A 16,847-nucleotide genomic window follows, 5' to 3' on the forward strand; every position below is an offset into this window, starting at 1 on the left:
GTCTGCTGTTGCATTTGATGTGTTGGGTGTTCTTGTTTTGTTTTTGTTTTCATTGGCTCAGTGTTAATGGAATAGCTTTTTATTCCCACTTTCACTATCAAAACTGTGGTGATTTGGTGACTCCAAAGAAAATCTTTGAGTTTTTCACAAGAGTATTTCTCCTTGTACCGTTCCTCTGACTTCCTAAAGGCCATACAAAGCACTGCCAGCAATCCAATTCATCCCAGTTCAAATCCCAAATTTGAAAGGGAGGAGGACTCCACCCCCCTCATGCACTCCCTTTGGTTTTCCTAACGCATCCTTTTTTCCCAGCTCATAAAGCTCATGGGATGCTGCGTGTCTTAGTTCTCAGACCTGGGCGCTGAGTAGAGTTGGCTGTGAAAGCAAAGAGGTTCAACCTGTTCAGGATTTTTTTGTGTAGTTAAATTAAATCTTTCTTTTGAGTTAATTGCAAGCTGTAGATATGTTGGAAGAACGTTACATTGCAATTGCAGCAGCGAGCAGAGGAGAAAGTGATTAAATGTTCCAGTGTCTTCTCAGAACCACTGAGCTTCATACTAAGTATGGATTTGTAGATGGGGAGCTGTTGTCTATGGAGGACCAACAGAGGCAATGCAACGTGTTGGGTCTGGTTCTACTTTGCTCGCTTCCCACGAGGGAAGTGAAGTTGCATGACAAAATAAATTTAGTCTTTAAGGCTGCCTATAACTCACTGGAGAAGTAACTTAGTTGCTAGGTTGTCTGCTTCAGACACCCAAACAATCTCCCAGAGTACTCAGGTTAGAAGGTGGGCATCTCCCACAGGTTGTGCTGTGAGTTCTTTGCACAACTCTGCTGTGTGCTGGCACCTGCTTCTGTTCCTGTCCTGCCCGTGTCTTGCTGCTGCAGTCACTTAGAGAACACCACAGACAACTTTGTGTTTTCAAGAATGTGCAAAATCGGCTTTCCTTTACTCTTTACAGCCTCGTTTGGACCAAACTAATTCTTCATATGAAAACTCAGAATTGGCAGAATTGGACAAACTGAGGTTCAGGCATTGCCTTACAACCCTTACAATTCCAAGAAGATGTATAGGATTTGCAAGAAGACGAGTTGGCAGGGGTGGAAGGTATGTCTGCATTATTTTTACTCTTTGTTTCCCTTCAAAATATAAAAGTATGTATATAAAATACACAATTAACATCTTTTTTTTTTTCCCATCTTTTAAAATCAGGGTTATAATGGACCGAATATCCACAGAACATGATCCTGTCCTGAGACAGATTGACCCGGAAATGCTGAATAGTTTTTCAAGCTCTTCCCAGACTTTAGACTTTTCTTCTAATTTTTCACGGACCAATGCTTCCAATAAACGTTGTGAAAACAGACTGTCCCTTTCTGAAATACTAAGCAATATCAGATCATGTCGACTGCAGTGTTTTCAGCCAAGGCTACTAAATGTACAGGACAGCGATAGTGAAGAATGTACCTCAAGGAAACCAGGGCAGACTGTGAATAACAAAAGAGTTTCTGCAGCATCTGTAGCTTTATTGAACACCAGCAAGAATGGCATATCAGGTAGGCACGGATTTGAATTCTTATAGAACTTAAAATACTGAATTCTGGTGCTTTTTTTTCTTGGGACTGGGCTGATAACACATTAACTAATGATGTGTAACTAAACCCACTGATACAAGGTAACTATTTTACATTTCTTAGGGATTTTAAATCCTCTTCCTTCTGCTTTAATTGCAGTTCAGATAGAATCCTGATAAAGTGCTGGACTTAAACATGCGAGATGTGAAGGAGGGATTCTGTTTGTATGTCAGGATTGCTTACATGTAATTTATCAGCCTAACCTCGTTTAAGCAGTGAACAATGCTCTTTATGAATGTAAAAGAGAAACTGTTGTTTCATTGAGGGGAGCAGGGTGGGTGGAACACAGTGGAGGAGACAGGGAACACAGTGAAGACAGGGAGATGTCTTGGAGTTCTTTAAACCTTGCTAAACCATCTCCAGAAGCCGGTAGTGAGTTAGTAAGCTTACTGAGCAGGCATGAAGGAGGCACAAAACAGCATTTTGAGTTGACATCTGAAGACTTCCAGTGGCAAAAATTTGTATTATAACAATGGTGCACCTTGTCTGCTGATCATCAGAAAATCAACAGGCATAGATGAAGAGTGATAGGGGATTTCCTTCTCCCTTAAGGTTGGTGTCAAACTCTCACACTTAATGCAGCTATCTTTTACCATTCAGTTTTGTGACCTTACAGCTCCAGATGAGCAAGATGGCAATTCATGTATGTTTTAGGCTTAAAGTAAATGAATCTTCAGTAGAATCTTATCAAGAACATAACATACATGCATCACCATTCTGATCTTTTTATACCCTTTGTTGGTGATTTGGATATGGAAGCACTTAACTTGGAGTAAAAACTACCAAAAACAAAAAATGCTTTAAGTTTACATTAGCAGCCTCAAATACAACCAATATATGAAGCAAGTGATTTACTTATAACAAGTGACAATGTTAAACTTGATACTTGTAAAAGAATATATGATTCTTTAAAATGCTGGACGGTTGGAGATGTGCCAGAAGAGATCTATTACCAAGCATCAACGAGCATTTGAGTATTTTCCCCATCCATTGTTTTACAATACCCAGCTCTGTATGTACACAAGATAATTAGGTGACACAATAGGCTGATTCTAAATCCTGTGATTAATGACATGCGGATGTGGAATAGACCCATCTCTTTTTAGTCATTGCAGCTTTTTTATTGTTCTCCCATGAAGAGATTTGCACAAGAATATTCTTCTGCTGGATGAAGAGAATAGGTGTCATGTGCCGTCATCATATCTTGTGTAATTTTTTTTGTAAAGAACTTGGAGGGCTGGAGAGTTGCACCTGTAACAGAAAGGGGCAGTTCTGTGCGGTGGGATTATTGATAAGAATCAAGAGAAGCAGTGTTAAAGCCAGTGTGGAAAATAGAAATGAATACTATTTGTCAGAGTTAAGGATGTGAAACGTGGACATTGCAGTGGTACGGAGCAGCAAAGAATGTGCTGATAGCTCTTTGGATAACAAGAGCAAGTAATACTGCAGGAGCTCTATTTGAATGGAAAGAGTATGGTGGCACCAAGGTAAGGCAAGTTACGTTATCTTGTGATAATGTAAGAATCAGTAGATGGGCTAGAGATTAGTTAGATCTGAAACTTTGAGGCTTTAAATGCTGCTCTGGAGAGATGTCTTTTTTCCTGAGGATGGAGTCCACCTAAAAACTAGGAGAGTATTTTGAGGTGGAAGCTGATATATCTGAGTGAAAGAGAGCAGTTGAAGAGATTGGTGAGATATCTGTACCTGTACGTACGAATGAAAATCGGAGCAGAGAAGGGGCTGGTGGGGAGGAGCTCTCTGTTTTGGTAGGAAACTCTGTGTGCATGAAGGGAAAAGGGCTGGCTCTTGCTGAGTGTTACCTGGTTTAGTAAGACTAAAGAACTGAAATGTTGATGTTACATGGTAAATTAATGACAGAGCTCATGTGAGTGCGGACTAACACTCATGTGCTTTAGGACTTGAGCTTGTGGGGGTAAAAAAAAAAAAAAGACATTTTAATGATGGTAGAGACTATAGAGAAGTACATATATAAGATCTGATGGCTCTAAGCCACTTTGAGGAATGGTAATTTATTTGGTATAATCCTGATGATCTGTCTGAAGACTACATTTAGGTATGAGTAGAGATTACTCGGTAGTTGAAGTACACTGTGCAGGGAAATGTTTGGTTTAGGAAGACCTTTGTCTTTCCAGATTCCAACTGCAAAACAGATCCTGTAGTTCTATTAAAGGGTCAGGTGCAATAAAGCAGCAAAACTCTTTACCGTGTAACTGAGCCAACAAGGGGGCACTGCTGTTTTACATTTGCTACTTAGTAAGTGATGAGTGAATTTTAGAAGGATGGGTCAAAATGGGGTTATGCATTAAATTACATCGCTGTATTCATTAAAGCAGATCTTTTGGGGAGATGATTGTTGAAATTAATTTTAGAACAGATTTACCTTTGAGCATAAAGGAATCTCTGGAGGAAAAAATGACAGCAGTTAGATTGGCTTTGTTGTTTTGGAGTTTTTTGTTTAGTTTAGAAAAGAGTTGGAGATGCTTGCTTTGGTTATTTGTATTTAAAGTTACCTCCACGTCATATTTTTACTTCTGTATTGATTAAACAATGATTACACTGCTATTTCCCCAGTGCTAGGCATTGTGCAAACAGAAATGAAGACTTAAAAACCGCATTGTGCTAACACTAGTTTTTTCTTGAAGGTGCCTAATCACCGTGTGAATAAAGAGCCTCTGTTCCAAGCTAATTTTTCCTCTTGCTTGTGCTCTGACAACGGAGACAAGGTCCCTGACACAATCCTATCGCTTGGATCGGTTGTGTAAGCTTTCAGTAAACTTACACGCTGCACCTGGGAAGCGAATGCGGTCTCTTTGCCAAAGCCAGCTCTGGAAGAATTCTGTTTAATGTAAAAGGAGATAAACTGATGATGAGGATAAGCGGTGGATGAAGGAAGTTAGGAGGAACTTGTCGATGGTGCAACTTACTTTGGCAAGCTAGTGCTTAGCTGGCTGGCTGAATTCCTAGACTGCAACTTGTCTTGCTTGTGGAACTGAAGTGAGAATTAGGCTGTAGGCAAAATCTTCAGCAGTTTGCCAGTACGCTCTGCATCAGCTGCCAGCGCCTGGGAGCCACTCAGACAGCTAGCTGCTTAGTTCCTGTGTCCCTAGATACAAGGGACAACTGGAGGTGATGGCGTTCTGAGTTAAAGAATTTGGCGTGCGGAGCAGGCGTTTACTTTTAGAGGTGTCCTGCTGAGAATTAAAGATCATGTAGAGGTAATGAGATTAATGAGGTACTGTTCCGGTGGGGCAGCCTGAACGATGATCTTTGATTAAAGCCTGTAGCTCCTAAGAGCAGGGACATCATCATCTAAGCCACAGATGTCCAGGAGAGGAAACCAAAAGACGCTCACATTGACTTTTTGCTTTTCTGTTGTAATATTTCAATATAGGTAGACTGTGGTTAAATAGAAATCCTAATATTTAGCAGTGGAAACTAAAAACTTCTAGTCAATAGAAGCCTATACGAAAAGTATAGAACACTTGCACTTAGCCATTACCTTAAAGGCTGCCTTGGAGCATTGTAGAAGTTGGATTTGTCTTTAGGAGCCTTCAGTTGTTTGATTTGGCAAAGCAAAATGATAGTAAATGTGCTAATGAACGTCTGCTTTTTTCATAAGGTTAACGGCAGAGCTCAGTGTGACTGAATAAATCCCTGCTGATAGGAACTGGCCTGGCTGGAGCTGAGGCATATGAAGGCGGTGTAAGCAATTAAGATGCTGCTACGCTGATTACCCCTGTACCCTGCAGCTGTGTTCCGTGGCTTCTTGGTCCCTGTCAAATTGACAGGGGAGAGAGAGAGCATGTAACGTGTAGGCCAGCCCTAACCTGGGTGGTGGTCTGGTCTGGAGGCAGTTTTCTATGTTCTGTTCTTACAGCTCATGGAAGAATCCAACTTTGAGTCAATATAAATGCCCCCTTTACGGCGGATAAATAATAGCTAATTAGGGCTAAATGCATTTTAGGTATTTCTTTGCGTGGTATTGACTTGTTCTTGAACATAACAGAAGGCGTTAAGGAATTTGGTGCCTCAGAACTTAAAAATAGAATTACATACATACGTAATGTTCCATAATGCTGTTCTTGGCTCTGTTGCCTTTAGTAACGAAACACATTTTGGGAGACTGTTGTGAGGAAGCTTAACAGGTCTAGCTGCCTGAACTTTGAGTTTAGTGCTTGTAGTAATAGGGAAGAGTCTTTGAGGGGAACTAAGTACTGCTAACTGTGGGGGAAAGCTCGATTTTAGAATGTGTTGGAAATAATGATAAAATCCCAAGAATCTAATAGGATGAATAATGTAAGTCACTGAACGTCTTAAGTGCTCTCCCACCCTGGCTGACGCTTGTGTTGATGGTAAAGCAGTAGAGAAGTAATTTCCCATGTAATTCCTGAGCAGTCAGTCTGCATTTTGGCTCTTACTTGGAACAGAATTTCAGCACAAGGGTGAGTGCTACAGCTAGGAAACAGAAGAGCCAGGCCCTGAAAGACAGCTCAGTTAAATGTTGTCTCGCTGTGTCTCGGTGAGATAAATGATATTCCTGCAGAATCCACGTGTTGGAGATGGGTGAAAGCTTTGGTCTTTGAAATATATAGTTCAGAATGCCGAAGTGTAGTTAATGGCAATCTTTGAAAAGGGAATTCTCTTTTTACTTGCTCCCGAGAGAACTCAGTTCCAGAGTTGTATTGACTTCACAAAACTCAGGTTTAGCATTAAACACCTGATGGCACTTGGACTTTATCATGTTTGCAGTTCTTGAGGTGGGGAGGAAGACTGAGAACTGCTTTTCTTGACTCCACCCTTCCCATACTCACTTGTTGGAGTATGGTTCTGCTGGGGTTGCGTTAACCAGGTTCTCACAAATGAGCAAAATCGTTATGTCATTCAGTGCTTTTTTTAAAAGGAAAAGGAGGTGAATAGAGAAAGTCCTGTTCAGGTCAATCCTGAACATTCCCTTCTGGGGAAGAAGGTGTGAAATTAGAAGGTCAGATTGGATTTGCTAAATAAATATGAACACTGATTTGCAATACTTGATAACATTGTTTGTGACATGAAGATCAGCTTTGTTATTGTCTGTTAGTTTCTTAGCCTTTCAAGTAAGGATTGGTGTAGAGCTGGATACCAACTGTGTGTACATCTGACCCACCTGCAGAACACGTTCTCTTTTCACTGTTAACATGGGTGTTCTTGAGTGTTAGGCATGGGCTTCCTTTGCACAGTATGTTCTGCTGTCAGAAAAGAAGGCAACGCTTCTGCAGTGGAGGAAGGGAAGTTGTAAAGCAATGACCTGGAAGTGTTCACTAGGAGAGCAGACATGAAGCTGAGCTCAGTGCGCTTCTTCCTCAGCTGTGATTTCTAGGATGTTCTTTGTTTTTTTTCTGGAAATCAGGAAAGAGTTTCTATAAACTTTTGCTTAAAGCTACTGGAGAGAAAACTCCCAAAGATGGAAGTTGCTTAAAAACCGTGGAAGCTATGAATCATTTTGTTATGAATGGAATCAGTGTTAAAAGAACACAACAAACAAATTTAGCTTGGCCTCTCTGTTATGTAGTAATGTATGCAAGCATCTGGCACGGTGTATGTTTTCACCCACTTGTTATCCAGCGCTGACCTATTCGTGCATCTTAGGTGTGGTTGTTCTATGCAGATCTGTTTAACGCTGGCTTCCCTTTATTTTCTGTAGTAACAGGGGGTATCACAGAAGAACAATTTCAGACACATCAACAGCAGTTAGTTCAAATGCAGAGGCAACAACTTGCCCAGCTTCAACAGAAACAACAATCTCAGCATTCCTCGCAACAGACACATCCAAAAGCACAGGTAACGTACCTGACCTTGTCATATGCTCCCACCTTCCTTTTTGCTTACTGTGATTTTCATCTCTGTTATAAGCTAAATATGACACTTCAGTAAATACGTGAAGTTTTAGAATGGATTTTGGTCAGGATGCTTTTCCAGTTTGCTTTGTAGTGCCTGGAAGGTAATCTGTGCTGTAGCTAGAGCAAATACTTTTCATGCTGCTTCTGTTTCTGAATCAGGTAACGTCTCAAGTTTCAACCCCCAAACCTCTGGTGTGTTTGGAGTGTGTGGTTTTGTTGTTGTTTTAGCAGTGTATTGTGGCTATGTTTTAGAAGTTGAGTAAGAGACTTCATGTTTTAATGTGTTAATTGTCCGTGTAAAAAATAGCCAGTGCTCTGTCAAATGACATGAATAGTCAAAGGATTTATCTTCCTGTGTGTGTATAAGTGCTCCAGAGAGACTTCTTATTAAAACCACTTCATGTAATAATGTATTCTTATGAGCAGAGGTTTAGTGAGTACTAAAAACTCATTGCTTCTGGGAGGGAAACATTAGTTTCACATATCTAGCTTGATTTTTCCCAGCTCCTTCACCTCCCCCACCCCCCAGTTGTCCAGACTTCTGTATTGTACACATTTTTCATCTCTGATTCCTAGCAAGGGGAGGATGTCTGTTTTCTATTGAGCTTAGTTGTCTGATACTTTCTTGAAAAGAAAATCTAAAAGCTGCTGTCTAGGTATGTTTTATTTGAAGCATTTTGTATCTAGATGCCAGCGCTGTTTTCCTCTCCCCCTGGGTGTTTTCTACTTGGACTCATCAGGGATTCTGTCATAGTGGCTCCTGATTGCGCTTTTTTTTTTTTGTAAAACTCTGACTGAGCATATTTAAATAAAATGGGTGAATTTCGGATTTTTGAGAGGCTCTGAACATCTTTGGAAAGAACTTTCTTAGTTAACAGAAAGTGCAGGATGATGGAATGACACAGCCAGCCATTTCCTGGTGTCTTTCCAGTACTTACCATTCTCTGATGGAAACTGGACTGTGAGAACGTATGTACATCCAGAATTCAGTAGGTGGTTACGCTGTGGTACGAATTACTCCATGAGAATGAGCGTACTGTGAATGTGGACAGTTCTGTAGATGGAGGGTTACTGTGTATTTTATGTGCAGAGACAGAGGAGACAACTTACGCCACAGTGATCATCCTAGAGGAAGCTTCTCAAACACATTAACAAAATGATTGGCCGTGCTAAGAACTGCACTTGCTATTAACTGACTGAATTGGACAGGACTTAGCACCCATTTGGACACTTCACCTTTTCAACAAACTTGTCATGTGAAAATTTAATATTACAGTGCCTTAGGTTACGTTTAGAAGTGCAGCACGTGTCGAAGATACACTTATTTACTGGTGATTATGCATCGCAGCAATCCAAATGTAGTTCTTCGCTTTGTACTCGGATAATTATAAAGAAATAAAAAATAATTTTTTTTTTTATTCCCCCAGGGCTCCAGCACCTCCGACTGTATGTCAAAAACACTCGATTCAGCCAGTGCCCACTTTGCTGCATCCGCAGTGGTTAGTGCACCTGCTCCTGGTCGCAGTGAGGCAACAAAGGAACAAAACGCCAGCCACAACAATATTAATGGTGTTGTCCAGCCTTCAGGTGATCATTTCTTAAAACTCGTGGTCTGGTGCAGGGCAGAGAACGTGTCAAACGAGCTTATTTCATTTCTCCAAAATGATATTTTTCGGCGTATTTTACTGCTACTAAAGGTTTTAAATCTTACTGTTAGATATGTCAGCTTGGTGATAAAAGTACCAATGCTCTTTGACCCTTAGAAGAACATTATTTTCTTTTGTAGGCTCTCTCTTCTAATCATCTTTTATGATCAAAGTGATAACCGATAGTGTTTTATAAAGAGCGTGAATGTGTAATTTAAAAAAGCCACCAATTGCTTAAAAAAAATCAAATACTTTAAGAAGAATGTAGAAAATTGGTTATGTCGTTTGATCATTATCTCACTTGCTTATTCAAACTTATCAACCGCTTCTAGTAATTCTTCTGATGTTACTGTAAGCTTCAGATTTTATGGCACTTGAGATTCCTCCCAAATTCAAGCAAAAGTCCCTACGTTGGCATTCACTGCCTCGCTCCCAGCCCCTGTTTCTGAACCTCCCTGACAGAAAGCAGCAATGCCAGTCATGTTGGTGCAGTTGCTATGTTACTGGGAGAAATGGGCTTTGAAATTTGGCTGTCATAACAAATAAAAGGCTTTCACAGTAATTTGTTGTTTTAACGGCTAATGATGTGATTAGTTTTATAGAGCTTCTGCTAGGCTGGGTTAATGATGAAATAAATAGAAGGTGGAGGAAAAAAAAAAAACCAAAGCAACACAGCTGAATAAAATCGATATGCTGGAACTGTTCCAGTAAAGAAAGAGACAACTGTGTGTAACTTGCAGAAATATCAGGGCTGAGAGTGTAATGTTTTGAGGGATATGGGATCAGGCACGTGGTAGTGTGTCATGCTGGTCCATGGTACGTAGCTTTACGGCTGGTGAAAAATATTGCAAATACACATGTAAAATTAGATTTGTGTTACCGTTCCAAAGCTGTAAATGTCAGTGATGTAAAATAGCCATTCCAGATTCGGATAGGAAGATTTAAATTAGGACATATTAGCTAAAAACAGCTTTTTGCAGGAATAGTGAAAAACATCCTTAGTTCCATTAGATCAGTGAATAGCAAGAGGAAACCTGAGAACCAGTGGCTTGAGCATATGTTGTGTGTGATTGTAGCTGGGGCTTGAACCTGAAGCTTTCCCACCACTCAAGTGCAGACACTGTAACCTGGAAGGGCTCCTGTGCCCCTCGTTCTGTTGCCTCCAAGGAGGCTGGTCCCCAGCACCTCTTGGTGTTGCCAGTCAGAGAAGGGAAGAAGTGATTCAGAACATCAGAACTTGGCTTCTCGCTCCGCCTCTGTAGTTGCCTGGTTAAGCTGTGCCCCATTCGATGTACTCCCATGGGGAATGTCGCCCTTCAATTTAAGGCACCTGAATTGAAGTGCATAAAGTTGGAAAATAGAAAAACTCTTTGATACTGCAGTTTCTTTCGCCTTCTGATGTCTTCGCGAATGAAGCAAACAAAACACAAACTATTCCTAGGTTTGACTGGAAGCCTTTCTAAAACTTGTCATTTTTTTTGAATCTTGAAAACAGCTAACACAAGGATAATTCCAGTGACGCATACGCTATCACTATTGAGATTTAATCTTTTGTCTTTAAATCTAATGGCGTATTTTTAATTAATAATATCCGCTTTGCAACAGGAACCTCTAGAACGTTGTACTCCACCAACATGGCTTTATCATCCAGCCCAGGGATTTCAGCTGTACAGCTTGTAAGGACAGTTGGCCACACCACCACAAACCACTTAATTCCAGCGTTGTGCACGAGCAGCCCTCAGACGCTTCCCATGAACAATTCTTGCCTGACGAACGCAGTGCACCTCAACAATGTCAGTGTTGTTTCTCCAGTCAATGTGCATATTAATACAAGGACTTCAGCACCATCGCCAACAGCCTTAAAACTTGCCACAGTTGCTGCCAGCATGGACAGAGTGCCAAAGGTAACTCCTAGCAGTGCCATCAGCAGTATAGCAAGGTAAGTGCGGAGCAAGCTAGAGCACAGATTTCAGTTACATTTGGGCTGCCTGAATGTATCCATAGATGTGCCCACTCTGCGTGAGAGCACGAAATAGAATCATTTCCCCCCTCTAAGAGATTCCTCGGGGTAGCGTCAGCCTCACAAAAACATCCAGCTGCTGGCATCATCAGCATGACTGTGACAAACAAGAAGAGCTGATGCAGTATTATCTTTCTGCACATTAACACCCAGATAACTTCTGCCAATTCGGAGCACAATAGTTTTGGTGAACTTCCATTGTGTTTAAGTGGCTTCGTTGTAACCATTTCCTTTGTCCCTTCTCATGCAGCACTTGCCAGTAGATTCTTTCCAGCTCTCCTCATGTTCTCTTTGCAGCTCTGTGTACCCATAATGTAAGATGCAGGCTGACAGATCTATTTTATACATACATATGTGTCTACACACGTTTTATATTCAAAACAGAAAATAGATATAAGCCAGCCTGTATCTTACTATACATGCCTTATAATAGATAATTATTCTCGTTTACCAATACTTAGTCGATACTTAAGTGTTTCACAGGAGAGGCAGGAGCTTGTAGTTGCTTCTATTTTCTGATTTTTGCATTGTTTGGGCTTTGTTTTAAAGGTCTCTGCTGGATTGTATGGTGCTTTAAAAGAGGGAAAAAAAGGCATACTTGTATATAGGTTAAGAAAGCAGAAAATGTGCGTTAGCTTTATCCAGTATGGATTATTTCATGACATTTCTGGAGATGTTAAAAAGAGCTTTTGAGATGGAAAACCACATGTATAATACAGTCACTGCGTAGAGAGTGGAAAAGCTGTTTTTAAATTAGCAATTGCTTTAAAGCGTGCTTCTGTATCATTAGTGCCTTTAGCTCTTGTTTCCATCAAGTCAGAGGGGTGTTTCAAGTCAAGTCAGCATATGCCTGAAAAAGAACCATCTTAGCTGAATAGACCTAAGGCTCCTCTCCAGGGAATGGTAATAAATTCAGAAAGAAATTAAAATTTCTTGTGCTAGTGCTGAAACTGCACTGGAAAAAAAAATTCACTAATGGAATAATTGGTAGTTGATGCAAGGCCTAATGGCATACCTTGACTCTGTTCCTTCAGGAGACTTCTTACTATTATCCATAATATAGGCTGGTAATTTACAGTTAAATGCATTGAAGTTGGACCATCTCTGTTAATAATCTTGTAGAAGGAACTGCAATGTTAATTGAGTAAAAGCAATTCTTAAATGCCAGTGTTTAGTTTTAAATGGTCTGTTTCTATCTAGTGCATGTGCTAAGATTCGTCCTTGATCCAAGTAATAGCTGTGTAATAGCACAAAGCCTGTGAGAAATCACTGAAATCGCACGAGGAAATATTCATATTCTACCTGTAATTATGGAATGCTTCTTTTGTTGCAGAGAGAACCATGAACCAGAGCGACTGGGTTTAAATGGCATAGCAGAGACAACAGTAGCAATGGAAGTGACATAACCTCAAATCAGTGTCTCAACCTGTGCTAATGGTGTAGTCATTTATATTCCAACTGAATGCAAAATACAGCACTCTGTGGATCACAGAGAACTAAAATGGACCTAAATGGACTGTCATTATATCGTGTATTAAGTCGATATATAATGTAAATTTTGTAAAATTGGGGAAATCACTACCTTGTAAAATAGTTTATTTGTATCATCAATATTATTTCTGTTACTTGAATAGTAGATATTCATCATCATGCTTTTGCACTTGAATTTGCAACTGAATGGATTAAAAAATAATTCTTTAATGGGATCATGAGCATGAAATGGGATCCTGCATCACTTGTTTTAACTATTTATTTTGCCATGTTTACATTTTGTATCTTGTACAAATAAATCCAACTTTGTGTCTAAAAAAAAAAGTTAAAGATTCATAGCTAGGAGACAAAATTCTTGTAATTTTTTTCTAAAGGAAATGTAAAGTTTTCACTTGGTTCATTTTGTTTCACAATTTGACTAGATGGACTTTTTGGTAAATACTTTAGTGGCATTTCACTGTCAAATATGAAGTTCAAGGCAAAATAGTATTTTCTATTACTGTGCAGGGGAAAGGGATGGATCGATACATGCAAATTTAATGTAGTAACTCACTTTTCCATATATTTTGAATGTATATTTCTATTTATAATACCAGTTTATAAAAAATAATTACACAGGAAAAAAGAAAAACGGACTAGGAAAATTATGCATCTGGCACATATACAATTGTGCAGATACGAGACAAATTCTCAACCAATTACATTTTATCCGAAGACTGCGTATTTTAACCGGCTTTAAAACTGTAACACACCACGTAAAGGATATTTTACCAGGTATGTATTGCATTATATTATCATTGCAATAATTATTGGATGTCTAGATATCGAGCCATCCCAGGTGGTGGGGGGGGGAGGGAGGGTTGTGGCAAGATCGTCTTTTCAATTTTGGAGAGTTTTCCTGTGGCTACAAGGCAAGTAACGGGTTGGAAAAAGTCTGACTGTAAGCGTTGGACACCTTCGTAGTGTAGTGTTTTAGTGACTTTTTTTATACGGTTCTTGTAAATTAGATACGTGTAGTGGTGTTTCAGAATGTTTGTTTATGCACTAGTTCAGACAACTTTCCCTGTTACTTGTTCTTGATAAGTGAAAACTGCAGGGAAATAAAAATACATATCAAAACATGGACACGTTGCATATGTGTTTATTTCACAATGTGCAGGCAATGCAAGTGTGAATTTTAGGCCACGGTAATGGTCTTTTGATGGTGACTTTGACTGCAGCACGTGAATTTAATTCTGCGGAAGGTTTCGGTCCGTGTGACTATTTGCTGTTTCTTAAAGCGCACAGTAGGGGAAGGATCGTCCAGCAGCTGGAACCTGAGACTTGGAAGTAATCAGGGGAAGGAACAGGTGCTTGTTCTGCCTAAGGAACCTCGGGTATTATCTCGAGCGAGTCAAAGTTTCCTGCTGTTTGGGTCATAGAGACTAAGAGGTTGGAGGGAGCCTCGCGATGTTGGCTGTTCCAGCCACCAAGGGTTGGCTTACCTTCATGAGGTCTTACCAGATGATGATTGCTGGGTGTTGGATGCTACAGCTGGGGGCCTACGTGATGTACCTAGACTTTGAGGGATATGAATTATAACTACTGCTGGCTGGATTTGTCTCCTGAAGGACAGGCTTCGGCAGAAACAAGTACGTCGTTCAGTCAGATCAGCTATGGGGGCTGTGCAATGTACCAGAGCTCCTACAACTCTGTTCCTGATGCGTGGAATGAACTCTCACCCTTGTAGATGCTGACGTAGGCTTAGATACATGCTCTTTTCCAAGGGCTGTTGTTCGTTGGACTGCAGTTAGTATTGCAGTTCAGTGTTTTGCTTTCTTGAGAGAATCTGAAAGAATAATTTGTACATTTCTATTTAAAAAAAAAAGTGGAGGTATGACTTCTGCTGTCATGCAGTCTATATTCTTCCTCTCAAAAGTTTGTATGAAGAGCTGCTTTTGATCTAAGCTGCATTTAAACATGTTTCATCTTAGATTCTGACAGTTAAACACACAGAGCCGTGAATATGGGGAGTTTGTCAGAAATTTGGATGCTTAGCATTAACTTATTTTTTTCTTAACTGATGCTTTATTTTCTCTTCACTATCAAGCCCACAGAGAGAGAGAGAGAACATCTGAATGTATCCACTGGGAACACTTGGAGGAACTCCTGACACTTCAGTGTTCCTGCCTTGATCAGGCAAAGCATGACAGCAGGTTTGGGGTCCTCAGCACATGGAAGAGGCACGTGCTCATGCATGGCTCTTTCTGCATTGTGCCTTCATTGGAACTTCCACTTTCTGATAAATTGTTCGTTACGTGCACGTGAGCTTTTCATGTCTGTCTAAGGTTTTCTGTAGAACTCCATTCACTGCTGGGAGTCACTGCGTGGTCATGTAGATTGAGGTAGGAATCTTTTTGGAAGCAGAATTGCAAATGGGAGTGATACCTAAAAATAAGTATTCTCTAATTTAGCCCCAAAGCCTTTTTGTGGTTAGATAAAAACGGGAAGTAATTTCTTCTGCAGATTGAAAGCTGCATTCTCAGCAAATGAGCGCTCCTGAGCTCTGTAGTATATACTCTTCCCACTACAAATGTAGTTCATTTCCATGGTAAATTGGACTAAAAATATCCTTATGATTGCCGTGTATCTGTGACTTCACGTAGTCTGACCCTCATCTAATTACTGGAAAAAGCCTTTAGCTGGCACTTGTAACTTTTAATAGATTCTGGAAGAATATGAGATGGAGAAAAGGATTTCATGAGCTCAAAAGGTGAGTGTGCCATATATTGAATGACTTCCATTTCAAGAATTAGCATTGATGGAGCTTTACAATCAAATGGATCTCTAACAGTCCTTGTAAGAATGTCTAGATGTTAATTGTGGGCCTGAAGTGCCAGAAAAAGGAGAATGATGGACAATGTGATATCTTAGATAGATAGAAATGTTGCTCAGGTAGGATTTTGTTTTTAGTTTATAGCAGTTTATATTGGATTTCAAGTGTAACGTGCTGAATCTTCCTTTCTATGTCAGATATTAATAGAAAACAATGATCCTTTTTTATTTAGCTTTGTTTAATGCTTTTAATCTGTATAGACAATTGAATTTTGGCATGTGCTTAACTGCAGGCATGGTGATTTTGAATAGTCACCATCTGAAGGCAAGTCATGATTATCCTAACAGAGGGTAGGAGAATGTGCTCAGGTGGAGTCAAACTAGATTTCAGTCTGTTAGTATTTGGCTTCAGTGCTCGGCATTTAAAGCTGAGAACCACCAGAGGTCCTGGTTTGTCTCCTGGGCTGTGTTTATGAGGGCCTTGCAGTTGCTGGCAAATAGCATGAAGCAAGAAAACTGCTCCAACCCGACTCCAGGACGACCTAGGAGTTTTCTGCTGTTCTTTCCTTTCCTTCCTGCTGTACTGCAAAAGATCTCACAGCATGAGAGTGTTAGAAGTCTGCGAAATTATTACCCAATTCTGTTTCTAATTTTGCTGTAGTACTTTCCCTCCTGTCTCCAAACATTGCCTAACCAATATGCTGTTCTATTTACAGAACTGTCTCTTTCCTTTAATCCTGGACGACGGGCTGCATGTGCAGAGCTTTCTCCCCCCTCACAAACAAGATACCTATTGCAATGCTTTGCTGTTGTGCCGAGGCTCTGACTTTGAGACTTCTCTTCCTTCCCTGCTAGTCCATTTTCTTCTACTTCCAACTCCATTGTAGGGAATAATGGGTTTCCTATTTCCTTTTTATAGTAATTCTGATTTTTTTTTTTAAGTCAGAATTCTCAGATGGTGCAGCCTTGTGGGGATGATCGATTCACCCAGCAGTGGACTCAGCACCGTGCTCACAGCCAGTCAGCCCCTCAGTTTCCAGTTTCTCAGGAAGAACTGCTCAGACCTTTAGGATAAAGTGTCCTGATAGAAATTCCCATCTTCAAAGAAGGAGGCTGTCAAGGCTAAAGCAAACAAACTTTGTACAGGCTAGTCATGTCAACAGACTTCCTCGATTTGACTTCAGAGGAACAATCTCAAATCTCAGTTCTTTTTTTTCTCTGTTTTTAGGTTTCACAGTATTCAGACTTAGAGAGATGGAGAATTGCCTTCATGAATTAAACATCTTCATCTTCATAGTAAACTGTTACTCAGAAGAGAAGGGGGAAAGAAAAAGGAAAGATCTC

General features: G+C 40.2%; 1 protein-coding gene across 4 annotated transcripts in view; it reads left to right on the forward strand.

Annotated features, from left to right (window-relative positions):
- EPC2 (enhancer of polycomb homolog 2) overlaps positions 1 to 13,814 on the forward strand; it is a 43,461-nt gene extending 29,647 nt beyond the window's left edge. For all 4 annotated transcript variants that reach the window (XM_021398029.1, XM_021398032.1, XM_021398030.1 and 1 more), the window contains exons 9-14: positions 963 to 1,108; positions 1,214 to 1,557; positions 7,337 to 7,473; positions 8,960 to 9,119; positions 10,784 to 11,117; positions 12,532 to 13,814. In XM_021398029.1, the coding sequence (XP_021253704.1) occupies positions 963 to 1,108; positions 1,214 to 1,557; positions 7,337 to 7,473; positions 8,960 to 9,119; positions 10,784 to 11,117; positions 12,532 to 12,604 (1,194 nt within the window). In that variant the 3' untranslated portion in view covers positions 12,605 to 13,814. The remainder of the gene's footprint in view (positions 1 to 962; positions 1,109 to 1,213; positions 1,558 to 7,336; positions 7,474 to 8,959; positions 9,120 to 10,783; positions 11,118 to 12,531) is intronic.

The sequence above is a fragment of the Numida meleagris genome, chromosome 5, assembly GCF_002078875.1.
Source record: "Numida meleagris isolate 19003 breed g44 Domestic line chromosome 5, NumMel1.0, whole genome shotgun sequence".
NCBI classification, from domain to species: domain Eukaryota; kingdom Metazoa; phylum Chordata; class Aves; order Galliformes; family Numididae; genus Numida; species Numida meleagris.